The sequence below is a fragment of the Tetrao urogallus genome (genome assembly GCF_951394365.1).
Source record: "Tetrao urogallus genome assembly, chromosome: 1".
Taxonomy (NCBI): Eukaryota; Metazoa; Chordata; class Aves; order Galliformes; family Phasianidae; genus Tetrao; species Tetrao urogallus.
In genome coordinates this window covers 136,725,073-136,744,156 of record NC_136813.1, presented here as the reverse complement: position 1 = coordinate 136,744,156, position 19,084 = coordinate 136,725,073, and the positions used below count along the sequence as shown (strand labels likewise).

Here is a 19,084-nt window from a genome sequence, read left to right as displayed (position 1 = left end):
TCTAAATGACTTTTGGTGGCTGGCTAATAACTGATGCTTCACCACTAGACAAACAATATTAATTTGTTTTTATATTGGAATATATGTTTCGTAAATCCAGTTTTTGGGTTCATTAGCATGCTATGAATAGTGTCTGTGTATTCAAGTCCTACCTCTGTGCCCATTTTGCATTTCAGGTTAACTGCTATTAAAAAGAGACACTAACTGTAGGGGAAGGAAATGATAGGTAACAACATAGCAATGGCAATTAAAATAATGCATCATATTTACCTATTCATGTTGTTTTCATGAATAAAGCTCTTTTCAGATGTTCAGTAAGCTTGAACTTTTGCAAGGTAGACAGTGTTGGATTCCCTACTTTGTATTAGTTGATAAAATGTAACACAAAACATATTCTATGTGAAATTGTACACAATAAATCACAGCCAGATGTCAGGAAAGATAGAAGAAGTTTCAGACCCATCACGAGTCTTGATTCTCTGACAGAGAGCAATAATTACTGACTATTCTGTGATAAAACTCATCCATAGCATGAGTGACGTTGATCAGGGATTTAGTACAGGGACTGGAATATAAATGTTAAAAATCTTTGTATTCTCTTTGTAAGGAGCTAATTGTGTTTGACTTGCATGTGTCTTCTGTCCCTGAAGCTGAGCTTCCTAAAAAAGCTGTAGCTGCCATTTTGATGGAATCCCACCTTTTGCAATCTAACCAAGCGTATTTTCCTTTATCTCATTTTTCCCCAGAATGCTACAGCAACAACAGCAACGTCGAATGCTCACGGCTGCTCTCCTGGCACTTGTCTTCATTCTGGCAGCAGTGAGTACCACTGAGGCTGGAAAAAAAGAGAAACCAGGTAAGGTCTAGTGTAATACAGGGTTAATCCGCGAGGCAGATTGCATGTGTGGGACAATACAAAATGCTTTTGTTTTTTTTTTTGAAATTCAAGGCATTCATTAACCTTTTTGACATGCATGATAGGTATTTGTGGCAGTGACATTTTTTCCTGTGCTCAGTAGGAAAATAGAAGTTTGTTTCCATGAAAGCTGGCAGCTTGAGAGCACCAGAGACAAGAGACAAAGTCCTCACTTTATCACAGAATGGGTATTGCAAGACATCTTTCCTTAAAATCTGCTGAGAATAGGTTCATACTAGGCTAAGGGAGAATCACATAAGAACAATGAAAGAGTAGCTATCATGTTACTTATTTGGTGTGTTACATGCAATTGCAACACCTGTGCCATGAAAGTGAAAATCCTCCAGTAAAGGACTAGATGAACTCTGTGCTGAAAACAGACAACCAGACATCCAGACCCCACTGCAGTAGGGAGAGGCCTGGAGTGGAAAATTGACATCTATGAAACTCATTTTTGATGTTTTTTAAGAACTGCATGTTATAGTGTTTTTCTTAAGATCTTATATCTTTTAGGGTAGTATGATTAGGTCGCAGTTGAACTTGGTGATCTTTAAGATCTTTTCCAACCTGAGCGATTCTATGATTCTGTGATTATTTACATGCTGCTTACACAGGTTAATATGACTTGTTAGTCTATTAGAATTAGTATTTCCATTAAAAAAAAGGTTTTTCTAATCAGTGTGGCTGTAAGGAAATACTATAAAATATGGAAGAGCTAAAGCACAAATCATTCTATATAAGATTATTTAAAATTACATGTGATATTTGGGGTCTTAATTATTATTTTGGTCAACATTTGGATTTGTCCCTATTTTTGTCCCTACAGAACCTGCTTTTGTCCCTAAGAAACAAAACCTGATTAGGCTATCAGCATTTCAAGGTGTTCTGATCAAATTCTGAGTGCTTACATTAGGAAGATCAAGAACCATAAAATCTTGTATTTACATATCCTTCTATATGTAGTGTAGTTTCTTATTTGCCTTTGAAGATTTGGTTATAATCTGGCATAAAATGTAATACAGTATACGCTAAGTGAAAAGTTTCTGCTTTTTCCAGGAGGTGCTCAAATCCCAATACACAATGTCAGCACATAAATTTCTTATCTATATGGTGTGGTTTGCTCCAGATGAAAGTAAAAATATTTACATGCCATCAGCCACTGAAGGCAAAGGAATGTCCTTTGCTGAGTGTTTTGTTCAGCGGTCCCTGAGGGTGTGTAGATTCCCCACTCTGAAGATGAGAGTCTGATTTGGCTATTAGAAGTAGTGGAACTGGCTTTGAATGATTGTGATTTGGAGTTAAAGCCTAAGAGGCTGAAATGTTTGCAGAAGTTTGAAGGGCATGCCAGATTTTTTGGTTGTGAAGCTGTTTAACAAATATCTTCCGTATTTACTCTCTCAGACACTGTGACTATTTAGTGAAGAGACGTTTCTCTATCAGCTGTGAGTAATGACCACTTATCTTGTGTTTGCTTCCTTGTCTTCCACCAGAGAAAAAGGCTAAGAAGTCTGACTGTGGGGAATGGCAGTGGAGTGTCTGTGTGCCCACCAATGGAGACTGCGGCCTGGGGACACGCGAGGGCACTCGCACTGGAGCAGAATGCAAACAAACCACCAAGACTCAGAAGTGTAAAATTCCCTGCAACTGGAAGAAGCAATTTGGAGGTAAGCATCACACTTTCAAGGGATTGTTTTTTTATTTTTACTTAAGTATGATGAAGAAAGACTATATTTTCTTCTTAGCTCTGCAAATAAGGTGCTATCTACCTCCAAGTCTGTTGCAACTAAATAATTTGAGGAATAGAAGGCATATTCCTTAGAGTAAAGAAGCTCTTCTGGCAGAGAATCCAGATAATCTACATGTTGTAAACTTAGTATTCCAGCAGCACGATTAAATTTCTTTTCCTGTGGTAAAGAGGTAAATTCCTCTTTTCCTGTAGAACCCTATTTAAAGCAGCAGTGTAAGAGTCATCTGGTCTCTCACAGCTGTGAGCCTCTGCTATGGTTACTACTGGCTTTATGGGACCTTGTGATATAGGTGGCTACCAGTGTGTGTGCACTAAATGGAGGCCAGATTATTTTATCATTTTATAAAGTTTATATATGGCAACTGAGAAAGATACCTCAGACCTGTCCCAGACAAGATGTCTGTCCAGAGCTCAGATCTTTGCAACTCTTGCAAAGTTAGCTTTTTTTTGTTTTTGTTTTTAATAAACAACTTGTATGGCTTTGACTTGAGTGTGATCTTTCCTAAGCAATCAGTGCAGCAGATTCAGACTTGAGAAGACCATAGTTGCACAAACTTTCTTGAAACTATTCAGCCCTTACCTCTTAACCTTTGGCATCACACAAATGAAGGAACAATACAGAACTTGAACCGAGTTTTCATTTCTCTTTCTTTTTTTCTTTATTCTGTATCTTAATAGTTCAATATATTTTCATTTTATTTACATTCTGTATTGACAATGACACGATATTCATGCAAAAGCAAGAGGATTTTTTTAAAGTCTCCTGGGATTCCTTTCTCCAGTTGCATGATCATTTGTCTAGGAGCACCTGCTGCGGGTGATGAAAGTGGTTATAATGTTACTCTTTTCTACTGGACTGATAACATTTTTGTTTTCACTCTCAATCCTTCTATGTAAAAAATTACCATTTATTTACTCATTGCAGCAGAGTGTAAATACCAGTTCCAGGCCTGGGGAGAATGTGACTTGAATACTGCCTTGAAAACTCGAACTGGGAACCTAAAGAGAGCTCTTCATAATGCTGACTGCCAGAAGACTGTCACAATCTCAAAGCCCTGTGGGAAGCTTACCAAACCCAAACCTCAAGGTAAATTCAATTTGCTGATAGTTGCACGCTAGTTCATTTCGGTTGATGGAATTGTGACGTCTCACATGCTTCAGTAGGAACAGGAGATTGTACTCTCATAGCCTTTCCTCAGACTGCATTCTCCTGTCTCCCAGCTGTCAGGCAGGCAATATTCCTGCATTATACAGTAAATGAAAACTAACAGACAAGAGGTGAACTGAAGATTAGGACCCCAGTTTTAACCCTAGACTACATGTGTTGCCACCAGTTTGTTGGAATGCAGCAGACCATCACAGTAAAGTGTTGCCTAACTCACTTGTTGACAAGAACATTCCAATAATAGCATGCAAGAACATGTCTTGTTGAGATAAACACACCTTTCATATTGACATTTGGTATTGAATAATGATGAATTGAAAAAGGGACTACTTTCCTCCTGGGCATGTAGTGTTCAAGGGATATTTTACTCACTGCATGCTGAAAGGAGCGTACATAGGTATTCTGCACTTTTTGGGTTATATATTCTTTATTTGAAGACAGCAGGGATGAGATCACCTAATGTCTTATTTAACTGTAATTCCTAGTACAAAACAAGGCATATGCTCATTTTGTTTCCTATTATCTCTTAGACAAGCTTATTTTATTTCTAGTTATTAAGGCCTTTTAATATATTCTTTCATTGGAATAATGTGTTACGTGTGTAGGATGATTTACAGTGGAAGCTAAAGCTGTGAGATATTGTTTAAGCAGCCAAACTAATGTTTTGTTTTTTTGTGTTTTTTTTTTTTTTTTTAATGTAAATGATGCAAGCTATGTTACTCTGGCATTTGCTGCTGAAAACTAGATTAAAAATATTCCAGGCTTTGAATATTTGGATAATTATAGAAATAAATGTGATTAGAGGTGACAGGTGGGACTTGGATGAGCAATTTTCCAATTGTGGTGGTGGTGCACCAGTGATCTGTGGAACACTCTGCCTATGTACCCTTGCACACCTTCAGTGGAGCTACCAGATAAGTGCTGAGTCTAAAACCTGTATGGATAATGCAAGTTGTGAAGCAGAAAGCATACAACTAGACTTCTGGAAACCAGCTGACTTGGTTGAGTTAGCAGCAATAAACATCTTCATTTGAACATGGAAGTGACTGAGAGGGAATAAAAGTGGGAATAAATGTAACAAGGGCTTGGAGCTGTGTAATTTTATTGCTTATTAGTTAGAAGGGAAGGATTTAGGTTTATTATTCTGTGGTTGTTTTGCAAATTTCCATGCATTTGGGAGTTTATTGAATGAAGTTTCTTCTTGTGCTGGCAGAAGGGCTCTGCTGCTCGAGCCACCCCCAGCCTTCTGCCTAGTCCTGTCTCCGTGGAGTTGGTGGGCTCTACTGATGGCTGCTGGAAGAGAGGGAAAAAATGCAGAGCATTGATGATGTTGGTACAGGGACATTTCATATTACAACTCTAAAGGCAGTGTCCTAGTAGAGCATGTGTAATTTCTGCATTGGAGTTCCTCTAATCCTGAAAGTTGGATTGTGACCATCTGCAGCAAGATAATTATGTGGTGCTAGTTAAACAGAAAATCTGACTTCGTTTGATTTGAAATAGGTACAAGCGTAGGTTTGTGATCATAATAAATTTGGGCAGAAATTCTGCTCTCCTGACTTGCACTAGAAATCTTACAGCATCTTCCTGTGTACCACCTGCTCATTCATCTGCTGTTGGCATTAGGAGGAGCAGCAAATGTGGAAGTCAAACACTTGCAGTCTGCCTGAGCCTGAGCTGAAGATAAGCAGTCCATATTGCAGATCAGTGTGTATGACTGCTTAGGAATTGTACTGGTCAGTGTGTTGACAGCAGTAGGAGGTACTAGGGGAAGAAATTAGGTCAAGCAGTTGAATACCGTATGCAATGTTGTGACCTACTGAACTTCATTACTGAGTTAAAAGCTGATTGCTGAAATGAAGAATATTTCTGTTTGCTTCCTGAGGTGAGGGAAATTGCAGATTGGATGTAAGTCCCTATCTGTATCTAGGTTAAGGAAAAAAATATGCAATCTATAAATATAATCTAAATCTATAAATATAATCTAAAAAGTATGCAATCTATAGTTTGAATAGAATGAATTTAATGCTTTGGAACCCTTAAGTAAGATCTAGGTTACTGCTTGAGCACTTGAAATGGGCTACAGATACATATTAGGCTCCCTTTTCTTCTGTAGCTTCGCGTCAGCAACTCAGGACTACAAGTGAAGAAAGCATATAATACATTATTTGGAAGCAGCAATCTTTTTCCTGTGATGTAGCATTGTGTGAAGTCTGTATTCATATGCAGCTAAACCTGGAAATGCTGATCAACCACCATCAGTTGCCACTGTGATTGCCTGGAGTAGAAAGGCAGTGGTTCTCTAGTATCTGTGGGCACTGACAACAGAACTGTAGGTGAGGGTCCTGTTGATTAAAGGAATCTGCTCTACTGCTTAACTGTTACACTTTGGATCAGTGCAGGCTTCAAGAACTTCATCACTGAGAACACCTATGACAGCAATAGGCTGGGAGTACCAAAAATGCATGTGAGATGACCAAGATTATTTCACTGAAAAGTAGCAGTATATTCAGAAAAAAAGATTTGTTTTAATAATTTTCCTGAGTAGCCCTCTTTCCCATGGCCTGATTTTTTCCTTTCATTAGGTTGTATTTGTAACCTCTTCATTGCATTGCTTTTTCTTTTGATTTGGTATTATTATTAGGGTAAGTAAAAGCCTCCATTAATCTTCTCCAATCAATTGCACTTAATGTATCTTTTGTTATTTATTGTCACTTGCCTGCTGTTAAAACTAAAATTTTGATTTAAATATTTTGCTGTATTAGAATCTGTCCACAGTAAGAATGTTTTCTAATGGACTTGCCCAAAATCCTTTTATTATTACTAAACAATTTCTGAGATGAAGTGACTGGATTACACAGTGTTTCAAGCCTGTCCTCTACAGATTTGTATTGAAAAAGAAAACAGCATTATATCACTTCTTTTTATTCACAGTTTTACTCATTATCTAAAATGTTTTTCTTCTGCTCACAACTTGCATGTGGAGCAGATATTTTTATCTGAGACCTCCACAATAGTCCCTGAATACTTTTTTTCTTAAACGAATTAATATGATTAGTTAAGAATCCAAGAATGAATGCAAGTCCATCTAGACTTGTCCAGTGCAGCACCATGTCTCAGCTTTCACCTGGCACATTTTCATAGTGTAGCTGAAGTTCTTCCTCACCTTCACTGCTCTTTGAGAATAGCACAAATAAATTGATATCATCCATAAATGCTGCTCTGTTGTTGCTTTTCAGCTCATGAACGTAGCAAAGCTATGCTCATAGCATAAATCCTGTTTTTCTCTTCTCTCACTGAACTACTTTAGAAGATGAGTACTGTTTTGGGGAGTTTGAATGATGTTTAACAGAAAAAAAATATACATACAGAAAAAATCAAAGGGTTGTTTGTCAGATTCACTGACAAAAACAAGTGTTTTTTGTTTTGTTTTGTTTTGTTTTGTTTTTGAGGAACTTCCTTGATCTGCAGCAAGACTTTTGCTAAATTAAGTCAAGACAACCTCATTAGCATTAGAAATCAATGAATTTCTGATAAACTGGTGATCTAAGAATTCTTATGGATTTATCATTAGCCAGCATTCATGGAAAAGCCTTAAAATCCTTTTGAAGTTTGGAAAATAACTTCCTGGATATTTTTTCCTTTAAATTTTTGTATGTTTTCCTTATTAGCAATTGCTCTGTCTCAGTGTTTTTCTTCTGAACAGCTGACTCTAAGAATGGATTGTATTCTTGGAGATCACTGCTTGCAAGAGGAGAATTATTAGAGAACCTCTAATATTGGTTTCAAGAGAGAGAGAGCAGATGATGAATTAGGAATTTGAATTTTATCTGGATTCCTAATGGACTTTTTTTTTTCATATTTTATGAGATGCTCTTGGATTGGATGACAATAGCTTGGTCTTGGGCTGCTGTATTGAAATAATGAAAACTGGTGTACATTCCTGAATATCAGTTTTGACAGAGAGATTGTCAGTGCTGTGACAGTGACATCCCAGACACCAGTGTTTGTTTACTTAGTACAGAAATGAAGTTATGAGAACTCCTGTCATAAAGGCTGGAAAGGATGAAACAATTTTTATCACGGGATCCTGGCAGAAGCAGACACCTCTTCTCTAATACATACAACTGCATATTCTAATCAGTGTCTGAAGTGCCAGGGATGTTCAAGTTATCCTTAAACTGTCTTGATGGATGCAAAAGAATCAGGCACTTCTGTTGAGCAGCTGCTCTGATGGCCAACTTGCACTGAAGAGCAGAAATTGGTTCCGACAAATTCCATCTGGCCTACTTCATGGCCACCCAAACGTGATTGATGATTGTTCAGGTTCCAGCCAACCAGAGAGGAAAAGGATGGGATATTGTCAGGATTCAGGAAACATTTTGGTTGTACTGCTGAGAGAGGAGGAATTTATTTTTACTGAGCTAGATTGCCTCGTAGGCTTTATTTGTTTTTTTTCACTCAGGCTTTCTGTCATTCTTATTTTTCTTCTCTCTCTCCATAATTCTCTCACTTTGAACTATTTATACCTTTGATAAAGATAAAATGAAATAGGATAAGCAGTTTACCTGGACACTTAGAAAAACAATTTTACTAGAGCTGGCAAACATTAATACTGTTTATGCCACTGTTGTCTTTAATTACTGGAGTTTCATCTAAAGATCATGTCATCCAGTACCCATGTTTTTAAAGACTGTTCAGAGGAAGGCAAGACTTGCAATAGATTATAATGGCTACAATGTCTTTTCTGTAATGAAGATCAGGTGTAGCATATTGCTCTAGCAATGCCTCAGCACATTTCCTGTCTTTGGCACTGTATGTTCTCCTACAGTGTTTTTACTAATTTCCCATTGTTTGAAGAGTTTTATTTAAGAGTTAATAGCAAAATAAATAATCTGCACTACATAACTTCTTCTATCTAGGAAACTTTACAGGAAGAATTTCCAAGAAACGAACAGGTAACCCTACTATCATTCCAAAGAGCTGAGGAAGTAAGATGTAAACAATAATAATTATTGTAAGTCATAAAGGCTAAATGATTTTTCAGGGTCATACAATTACAGTAACAGGTGCACATGCTCAGGTAGGAACTGCTAACTCCTGGCTGCATGTTCTTACTAGCAGCAATTGCTCCCTTTTTTCCCAGTCTGTAACTATCTGAATGTGACAATTTTCTTTAGGGTGTCTGAACTACCATCTTTAACTTGGGTCTCATTTTGATGCTCGTTATCTCAGTGGATTTATGACAGTGTTTGACATTAACTTACCTTGCGTCTTCTTAGGGGAGCTCACTGTCAAAACATAGAGCCAGGTTTTTGTTAATGAGCAGATATATTCCTCTACCAACTTTGGTGCCAGAAGCAGAATGCAACATGTGGTTTCTGAGCACTACAGCTTTGATTCCTATCTGCAAAGAGGACATCTGTCTAACAGCATTGCCAGGGCAGATTATCTGCTCTTTGGCAGAATGACTTGGCTGTTGGTTGTTGCAAGGAGCTCACAGTTATGATTTCTGAATGAATTGCTCACTGGATATGCAGCTATTTGTTGCTCAGACAAACTAGGTGCAGCACTGGAAAAAAAGGACTGACTGCTTGTGACCCACTTCATTTTACAGGGTAGGCAACTTGCTCCCTCAAGTTTGCCTTTGAGCAGCAGAAAAATGCCTTCTTATGAAGAGTAGCTGGAGGAAATGTAGGGGGAGAATAAATGATTTGTTAGGACTGTGATTTTATTTTATTTGAAATATGCTGATGTCTCCTGTTTTGGCATCCTTCTTTTCATGTGTCTCCCTCTGAAGGTTGCAGAACTCCGTCTTTAATGTAACTCATTAGTCATGCAGGCATGCAGCTAGCGTAATAATTAGTATTACAGGAGGCAGAATAATAGGAGCTACTTAAACTAATTAAATGTAAAAATGAGGGATTTTCTCATATTAGGCAACAGCTGCTATAGTTAAACAAAAAGCAGAAAGGTAAATTGGAACGTTTCTCTCTTCTTATGAAGGCATGAGGCAGCTTCATTAATGAGTGTTCCCTGGCACTGACCAGGAGCCTGCAGTGAAGTACAGTGATCTCAGCTCTGTGGGACAGACACTGGCAGTGGATGCCCAGCAGGAACAGCATGACCGACTGTTATTGTTGTTGCTATCATCCTGATTATTTGTATTGCATGAGTGCCCAGAGGCCCTGGTTGAAAAACGGTGCCACTGTACTGAGCACTGCATTGAGAGGAGCAGTTTTACCATGAATAATTCATGTCTCATGGAGCTGAGAAACGTGAAAATCGAGAGAAGAAATGGTGGTCTAGAGCAGTGAGACTGAGTACTAAATTCTTGGTTGTGTTTCCCTTAGTCTGAGGATGAGGCTTGTTATTTCAAGATGAAATAAAACTCACAGAGGACTCTGTGAGTCTCTGAGATACATTTCTGTGGCTTGGCCTCTTGTTGCTGTAACATGAGGAAATATGATTTTTCTCTTTAATTTAAATGGGAACGAGTAAGCCATATAAGAAAAACAGAATAGAATGATGGTTACAGTGTGGACCAGCCTCAAGCTGCTAGTAGCTGCCATCACAGGCCTAAGTTAATGAAATTCTGATGTCTTCAAATGGAGGGTTTTTTCTGGTTCCATTTCCTTCCTTATGTTTCTTGAAAGCTTTCCCCTGTAGCTTCTCTCAAGACTGTTTTTGTACCTTTGGAAAATGAGACTTTTTGGACAAATAATTTGAGTGTTTCATCCAGTTGTACTGACATTGTGATTCACGCATCCCGGATTCCAGGGAGCAGTAAATGCATGTAGAGAGGAAGAAAGATATTTTTAAGAGAAGTAGTTTTCAATTTTTAGTTGTTCCACAGATTTAACAGGTGATTTTGAAAAAGACAGGGAAATTTCATGGGAAACCTGCACCTCCGTGTTTCTTACTTTCTGGTTTGTATCCCAGATGCTTTTTTTCTGTGCTAACTAATAAGATGAAAAACTGGATATGATAAATGTTCTCGTTTAACCCTCTCGTGCCCGCAGGAGTTTCTTTTAGTATTTAATACGGACCTTCTGGGGAGAAAGTTTAAATAGGCCTGTGTGCCAATTTTCTTACGTGCTCATTGTTTCACTTTCCTGGCTTGGAGGAGCAGGCCAGCCTCCTTGGCATTAGTCACTGCCCTTGAGCCGTGGAAATGCCTGAAGCTGTGGGACTTACTGTGATAAAAGATATGCCATCAGCAAATGTTTACACTCATTACTGTTCCCAGCAGTGAAACAGAGAGAAAGCTCTGTTCCTTCCTTTTTATCCTCTCCTTTTCTAGTTCTTCACTTCCTTTCCTTTCAAGCTTTATTTTCCACATCACCTTCTCTATATCCTTTCTCCTATCTGGGCTTACTGCAAAAGTTTTGTAGGCGACTCTTCAGCGTGAAGAACTGGCCAAAGCAAAGTCTGTACCCCTTGCCCTGAGGGTAGGCTAGGCTGGCGCAGATGCACAGAGCACAACTGAGAAATGTGCATGTCTGCTTTTCAAAAGCCAACTACATAAAATGAGGTTTCTATTCACAGTGCATATCAAATAATTTTCTGCAGAACAGCTGTTTCCTGGTCTCAGTTTGACGTATGAACTGGTGCAATCTAGCATTTTGCTTCTCTGAAGATACAGGGAAATGCCAAACTCCAAAGAGCTTATTACTACTTTTTGTTTTCAGCAGTCTCCTGTAGACACGTGAATGCAGAGTAAACTCTGAATGTATCAGTCTATTCCTGCACCTGTCTTGTGGGTATTAAGATGGATCTTGTGTACCACTGAGACAGACAGCTGAAGAGCCAGTCGAGATGGAGTCTCTCTTGTACTGATTGTAGAACATGACAAAGAACAGTAAGAATGTCCTTTCCCTAAATCAGCAAAGCAAACATACCAGATGATAAGAAGAAGCAAACAGAAGAACAAAGTAACCCACTTCTGGAAACCATCTTCCAGTTAGACAGACCCCTTCAGCAGTCACCGAGTGCAAAACAGACATTGCTTGAAAAGTTTAGCAGTAGTGACCTTCTGAGTAATTTAATGGCTGTGATACATGTGATTCAGAATAAAAGAAAATGAGAAGAAAATTAGAAATTCATTTTCAACAAATGGCTCTTTTGTCCATTTCTTTTTAAGACAAATTGTTTGTAACCAGTATAAATCTAGATGTTCCCCTATAGATAACACATCATATAATATCTTCCTGGCATATGTCTGCGGCTCCATCTTTCAGTTTGAATTGGGTCCATGCTGTGTTCACCTGGGAACAAATTCAAGGCCACCCTGAATGTAAGTTGAGCAAAGTGAGAATCAGAACAAACCCTGCTTGGAAAAGAGTGACTTGGAGAAACAGAGCAACACTTATAGTCAAGAAAAGGCAGTGATTAAATGCAAAGCTTACGTGTAGGGGATATTATCAGTTGTAATACATTAACAAAGTAAAAATCACATCAAGGTCATTGATTCATTGTAGAGTTGCCTTCTGTAGTGTTTTAGTTAGTGGAGTATTGTTTTTACTTCTATCCGGTACAACTCTGTTTTGTTCAAAGAGCCTTGTAAGAAGAATTCATTTTGGAACAAAATTGCTATCATTTTTTTTTTTTTTTTTAAACTGATTTGGAGTAAGTAAATGCTTCGCTTTCTATAGCAGTAGAAAAAATACCACATTTAAATGGCATTTCAGAATCAACAGATTGGCTTCTGTAAACAGATTGGCTTCTGTAATCATGGAAATCATGAGGTAGTACTGCTTCTGTTCCTACAGAGCAGGGTGAAGCCCTGTACAGTGATCCCTGTACGGTGATTTTTAAAAATATTTTTTATTTTTATTTATTTATTTATTTATTTATTTATTTTTACCAAGGGGTAAAATCTTTGGTTTCCTCAAAGCTGAGAACTGCCCCGTACTCAATGACCACCACCACAGTAATCAAGTGCTCTGAGATACTTACCCCAGCAAGAGAGGGAGAGCTCTTTAGGAAACCTGTCTTCCTCTGTACTGAGTGAAACAGAGTGATAATTCCTGAGAAAACTGTGTCCAGAACAGCTGGTGCTGAAGTGCTTAGCTCTAACAGCTTTTGAAATTTTGAATGGGTTTTTACAACCTTTGGGGGCACTTCTTGATCTCACGTATAGGACGAGCTCAGCAATCCATGAGTGAATTTTTACCTTCTTCATAACAAAGGAAAATAAATACATGCAAGTCCTGACTTTCTGTGCTTAGCTCCCATTAAAATGCAATTACTTCCTTTTTGTACCTTATTCATTAGTAGTGGCTTCACATCGTACGTGGCTTCTGTTCAATATAATTACTTTCCTTTACTGCAGGCGCAGTAAGAATGAAGCTTCGGAATAAAGACAGTTATTTAAGGGGAATTGCTGCCGTTTCAAATTCCTTATCAGATTAATTTGTTTACTCAGTAAAGTCCTCACCTTAAATTTGCTGCATTTTTCTTGGTCTTCATGCAGAATTGGGCCCGTGACAATTTAGCTTTTAATCCTATGAACAGTTCTTAAAGATAAGGCTGTTCAGGTTGTTGAATGATTACAAAATCAAGTGTGTGTGCATCAACACAGCTGGCTCTTGCAGGACTATTTGTACTATGCTATGTGGGTGTTTTTTGTCTCACTAGAAGTCCTCTGAGTTCTGGAGGGAGCTAGTTGTCTGTGCAGTGCTTGATTGCTGCTCCCTGCAGGAACAAAGTATTCTGAATTTACTCTTCGCATTTGCCCAGGTCCAGGATTCTAGCCTCCAGCTGCACAAGAGCTCTCTCACTGTGAGATAAGAGAGAAGGGGGAGGGACAGCAGAAAGCACATGCTATAAAACAGACACAAAAATTAAGGATGGTTTTACCATTCTCATTAATATTCTGGACTATGCATAGCTCACTTTCCTGGTCCTTTTGTTTTGCTGCAAGGATATATAGGGGAAGTAAAGCTAAGTATTTCCTTGATGTGAAGGAAGCCTGGATGAGTTATAGCTAACTGCTGTGTGCTAAGTCATGCCAGAGGTGGAAGGATAGTTTGGCTGGGGCACTATCACATAGTGCACTCAGAGCAACAGGTGAACATCTATCTGTCTCCTTCCTTTCACTAAACAGATGATGATCCTGCTTTCTGTCTTTCTCCCTCCTCTCATAAAGATACCTCCAGTAATTGTCTGACTCAGTACTAAACATATCAAACCACCTACTTTTGAAGCAGGTAATGCAGTGTATAGATTCAGATTAAAATTAGAATTCAGATTAAAAATTTAGTGTGGTCTGGTATGAACCTGGTTTTCATCAATTTCTATCACCTCACTGTAGTGACTGCATTTTCTTGGTAGCACCTGTCTGCAGCACATACATTTTCTGTATCTAATACACAACCAATGCTCAGGGTCATAGCTCTGTCTTTACAGATTTTGCTTTAACTAGGTGGGTGAGGTGAAGGAGGCTGCTGTTGACCCCAGGGTTCTTGCAGATGGTAGTCTTTTGCCCAAGGTAGACTTTGTTCACTGTGTTCCTTTTCTTTCTTCCTTCTGGCACAACCCCAAAGATCATTGAAATCAAGCTGCTTTGTGGTATCAGTGAGATGTAGAAAGCGGCATAGTGGCTTTTCTAGCATAAAGTCTATTTTCAGTGTGCATTGCTTGAGGAGTTACTGCAGATTCTGACAGTGGGCAGTGATCACATTAAAAAACCTGGAAGGAAATGCCTGAGATGGTCTTGCATCCAATCTGTGCTAAGGTGAAGTTAATTTTGGTAATTTTCTTATATGGAGTAGGAATCTGAATGGGATTATTGGTGGTGGTGTATCGTGGGGATCTTTCCCCCCCTTAACTGGTAGATGCCTATAGCAGGAGTATGGTGCTGTTGAGCTCTGAGGTAACTGGCACTGAACTGTGAACTGTTCAGGGCTTTCAAGCGTGTTGTCAGGGCTGGCACTGCTGGCACAGTGACCCTTTCAGTATAGAGTGGCTGGCTACCCTGGAAAGAGAAATGCTGGCAAAGTGATCAGGGTGACATAGATCACAGTGTGGCTTGTGAGAGGACTTTAAAGCACATAAAAGTTGAGGTTGCATTATAAGGTGAATAAACATGAGGACAGTGAAAGAGCAAGTGACACAAATGTTAGCAAAGATCTGAGCAGTGAGAAAACATGAACAAAACGCATCTTAAAGCAACTTTCTGCAGTTAGCCATGGACATACTGTAGTCTATAACCTGAATACAGTCAAAGCAGGTAGAGGGTAGCTGTGAGCAGACTTGTGCAAGACAGTATGAACAGCAATATTTTGATGGGTCATTATATGGATATTGATGTCTAGGGTAGAGTTTTTAAAAGAGCCTAAGGACTGCAAAATATTTGAGCTGTTTTCTTTTTTATGTTGCCACAACTCTGAGGTTACATGTGATTTCATGGAGTAAGTGTGCTTTGCATCAGTATAGGAAAACTGTCTGAAAGATTATGCTCTGGCAGTGTGAGTACTATCAATGTGAGAGGAATGACCTCCTGGGTGGGAGCATTTTGTTATCCCAAAGCATCAAGCAAGAACACTTCCCTATGTAGGCAGATGGATTTGGAAGTTTGTGTGATTTGCAGATTGATTATTGCAAGGTGGACAGTGGAGTTTAGCTTCTCCCTTTCACTGAGAAGTAGACACAGACATCAGGCTGGGACCTTAAGCCAAGTGCAAGGCATAGTCTTTGAGACGGCGATCTGATTTGATCACGTAATGGCTGCTGAATAAAACCTTCTCCTGGTAATAAGTGACATCATCCCAAAAGTGAGCTGCACATATTGTTCTCTTTGGTAGTGTACTCTTATTAGTCAGCCCACATTCATACATCTCTTTTTGTGAATGTAGGTGAATGTAGTTGAAGCTTATAGAGTGCCTTATTTTTTATTTTTTTGTGTGTGCCAGGTTTGAAAAATTTTACAAATCCTAGTGCTTGTCTTGATAAACAACTGTATCAATAAAATGTTGTTTCTTTCTCAGAAAACATAGAAAAGGGAGAGAGAAAGAGAGGCCAATAAATGCAGTGCAGAATCCAGGAGGATCGGTGATATAATGGGAAATTTAAAGAAGGACTTGAGCAAAAGAGATTAGAAGGAGACACAGAAAGATAGTAAGGGAAAAAGAAAGCAGGAAGCTTCAGCTGAACACAAATTATGTATTAACTTAATGAAAAATGACATTTTGCAATGATAGTTTGTAAAATAATACCAGGTTCTAGAAATGGCTCCAGGCTGCAGGCATGCATACACATGAACTCACACAAACAGGCAGAGAAATAATAATAGTAATAATAAAAATAATTTTCACATTTTCAAACTGAAAACAATCACTTCTTGTTCTAAGGTATTTTAGCTTTATTCTTATCTGAAGGATATCAACAGAGCTTCTTTGGCTTTAATAAAATAAATTAGTTTTACCAGAGTTGATGGCTATTTGACTGTCTGTGTTACATGAACTGGGTAAGGAGAAATTAACCATATTCACAAAGAAGACCTCCTTAAAGACCAAGAGCTCACTTTTTCATTCAGGGTGATGGATGTTAATTTACCTCTTCACCTGAGATGAACTTTTTTTTTTTTTTCTTTTTTCTTCTGAGAAGGAAGGAATAAAGGCAGAATTCAAAGGAAGGAAGTGTCTATCAGTGAAACCCATGTTAAAGCAAACATGAGTCTACAACTTACTGTTTTATTTCCAGACAACTACTTCACAGAAAACCATTTTCCATCTCTTTGTAGTCTCTGTTTTTCTTCATTTCACAGTGATATTCAGAGGATTTATTCATTCTCTCGGAGTTGTTAACTGCCCCGTTACAAGATTGTATGTGGGACAAAAGTATCTAATTCCCTTCATTTTTTATTCATTTTTTATGCTTCTTTGTCAATTTCTTCTCCGTGTAGAGCACAGCATTACCCTTTATTATGGTGGAAGTTACTGTAGATACAACATATACACTTTTACTTGTATCTTCACATTGTTCCCTTACCCACCCCAGATTAGTCAGAGCAGCAAGCTCTCCCATTGGTACTAATCAGCTCAACAGATCATGCCAAACCTCTGTTGCCTCTCAAATGTGCACAGGTGTTTATTCCAAACAAATAGGGAAGGGCTGGCAATGGAGAAGCTGAAGAAACAAGTGAGCTCTTACCATGCTCTGGAGTTGCCTTCATATTCAGAGGAAGCCAAAGATGAACAATGAAATAGAAAGGAAGCGAGGGAGGGGTATGTGTGTGGGTAGTGTGTGCAGAGCTTTATTCCAGCTCTCTGCTGAGCCATGACCTGGTTTCTCCAGGAGCCACTTGCTGTTTTCTTGTTTTTGGAACAAGTTCCTGACACAGTGCTCTGCATGCCAAGCAGAGTCGTGCTCAGATAGGAAGGGACTGAACTAGACGTGCACCCCATTTCCATCCTCCCTTGCTTCTCAATTGTTCATTTTATATTCATTTCATTCAGTTTCCCCTTTCTCTGCTCAGGAAACAAAATCTGTTCTTATGTGTATAGAGAAATAAAAGGGAGCTTTCAGGGATATTGGATGAAGTTTATTACGGGGACTTTTAGATGCTGACTGTTTGTGGTTATTGTTGTCTTGACAGAATCCAAGAAGAAGAAAAAGGAAGGCAAGAAACAAGAGAAGATGCTGGATTAATGCAGCCGACTTGGGCAATGTGAGAAAGGGACATCAGCAAACACGATCGGTTAACAGTTTCATTTATACCTAGGCATTCTATCCTAAAATTATTTATAGCTTAATGGTACCATAGAAGGAAACAAGCAAACAGACAAAAAATATCCTTTTTTATTACTTCAGTATTTTTAATGTATAACGCTAACAACAATTTCTAGAGGCCTGTGATAAAGGACTCCAAACTCATTTAGAGAAAATTCTGTCTACTGCATATTGAACAGTGTAGAGGTTTTTAAAATACTTTCTTTTCTCAAGTCTTGCTGTAGGTCTCAGTCTTGAAACTACTCCATGCAAGCAGAATCTGAACCTGTGTAGAGCCCTGCCTAACCCAGTGATACCCTGTGTGGATGCAGGAGTGTGGTTGGGTGCAGTTATATTTAAAATTAGAACCATATATCTGAAACAACAAACACTGTTTCTTAAGTTGTTTTCACATCAGGATAACTGTATGAAGTTATTTGTTTAAGGAGAGCATGGGGGCATTTTGTTGAGCATTTGCAGGCAAAGAATTTTTTTGTGTGTGATGAATGTTTATTCTTAACTGTCATAGTCTGGTTAAAAAACAGTAGTGTTTGTTTCTTGGTTCCTGGCAGTAAAAACTGTAAAATCTTTCAGTGGTTTGATATATCATGGTCCTAAATTTTTAGGATTTTGTAGAAAAGATACTTTCTACAAAAATATCTAGGTGGCAGGATAGCAAAACTCTTTTTCCTCTTTTACCATATTGACACCGGTGAATGATAATGTCATCTGTTTTACCTGCAAAAGGACAAACATGCTTTATTTCTTCTTTCCCTTTTAATTTTTTTTTTTTTTTCCCAAAATGGAGAATATCTTTTACATAAAAATTTAATTGCAATTGTTGCTATTCTGCCTGACCCAACTCTCTTTTGTATTAGTGGGAATCTTCCTGTTGATTTTAACTCTAGCTGGTTGAAAATAGAAATTATGTCTACTGGGAAGTAACAGAACAAATCAGCTTGGAAACTGTCTAAGATGGCTCATATTTCTGACCAGAAAAGGGACATTTTATGAGAATTGAAACAAATAAGAATGAAAATAATTTTTAGTTTTATTCGTCTATAAGTAAAGCAGAATGAAAATGTCAAGATGGTACCTTTTGCTTTTTTCCATTTTTAAATAAGTAAGAACGCCTTGGAAAATCTTAGCCATGAAGACAGATTTTTTCTTTTAATTTTTTTTTTTTTTTTTTTTTTAACTCCAAAAGGAAAAGAAAGAAAATATAAACCTGTTGTTTTCGTGTTTGTTTGATTTTAAATATTTCAAATGATTATGAGTCCTGAGAAAAGTCACAAAGGATAAAAAAGATCTCACCAATGAGTTGGTGTATTGTCAGGTAAAAGATTGTTTTACAATCCAAAAAACATTCAGACCAGATATATTAGAAGAAACCTATGGGATTTCAATGCTCAAATTCTTTTAAAAATCACCATTTGAAAATTGTAAACCTTACATTTCAAGAGCAAGAAGTAGGCTTCACCATTGGTGAAGGCCCCAGGCTTTGCCTGCTGGTCAACAGCAAGTCTCCTGTAGTCTCCCTTTT

General features: G+C 38.2%; 1 protein-coding gene across 1 annotated transcript; it reads left to right on the top strand.

The window, feature by feature from the left end:
• Positions 1 to 747: 747 nt before the first annotated feature.
• PTN (pleiotrophin) lies at positions 748 to 17,481 on the top strand (the record flags this gene model as incomplete). The annotated part of the gene is made up of 4 exons (XM_079549093.1): positions 748 to 856; positions 2,407 to 2,580; positions 3,589 to 3,750; positions 17,429 to 17,481. 4 exons carry the CDS (start codon positions 748 to 750, stop codon positions 17,479 to 17,481), a joined length of 498 nt encoding a protein of 165 aa, XP_079405219.1.
• Positions 17,482 to 19,084: the final 1,603 nt, after the last annotated feature.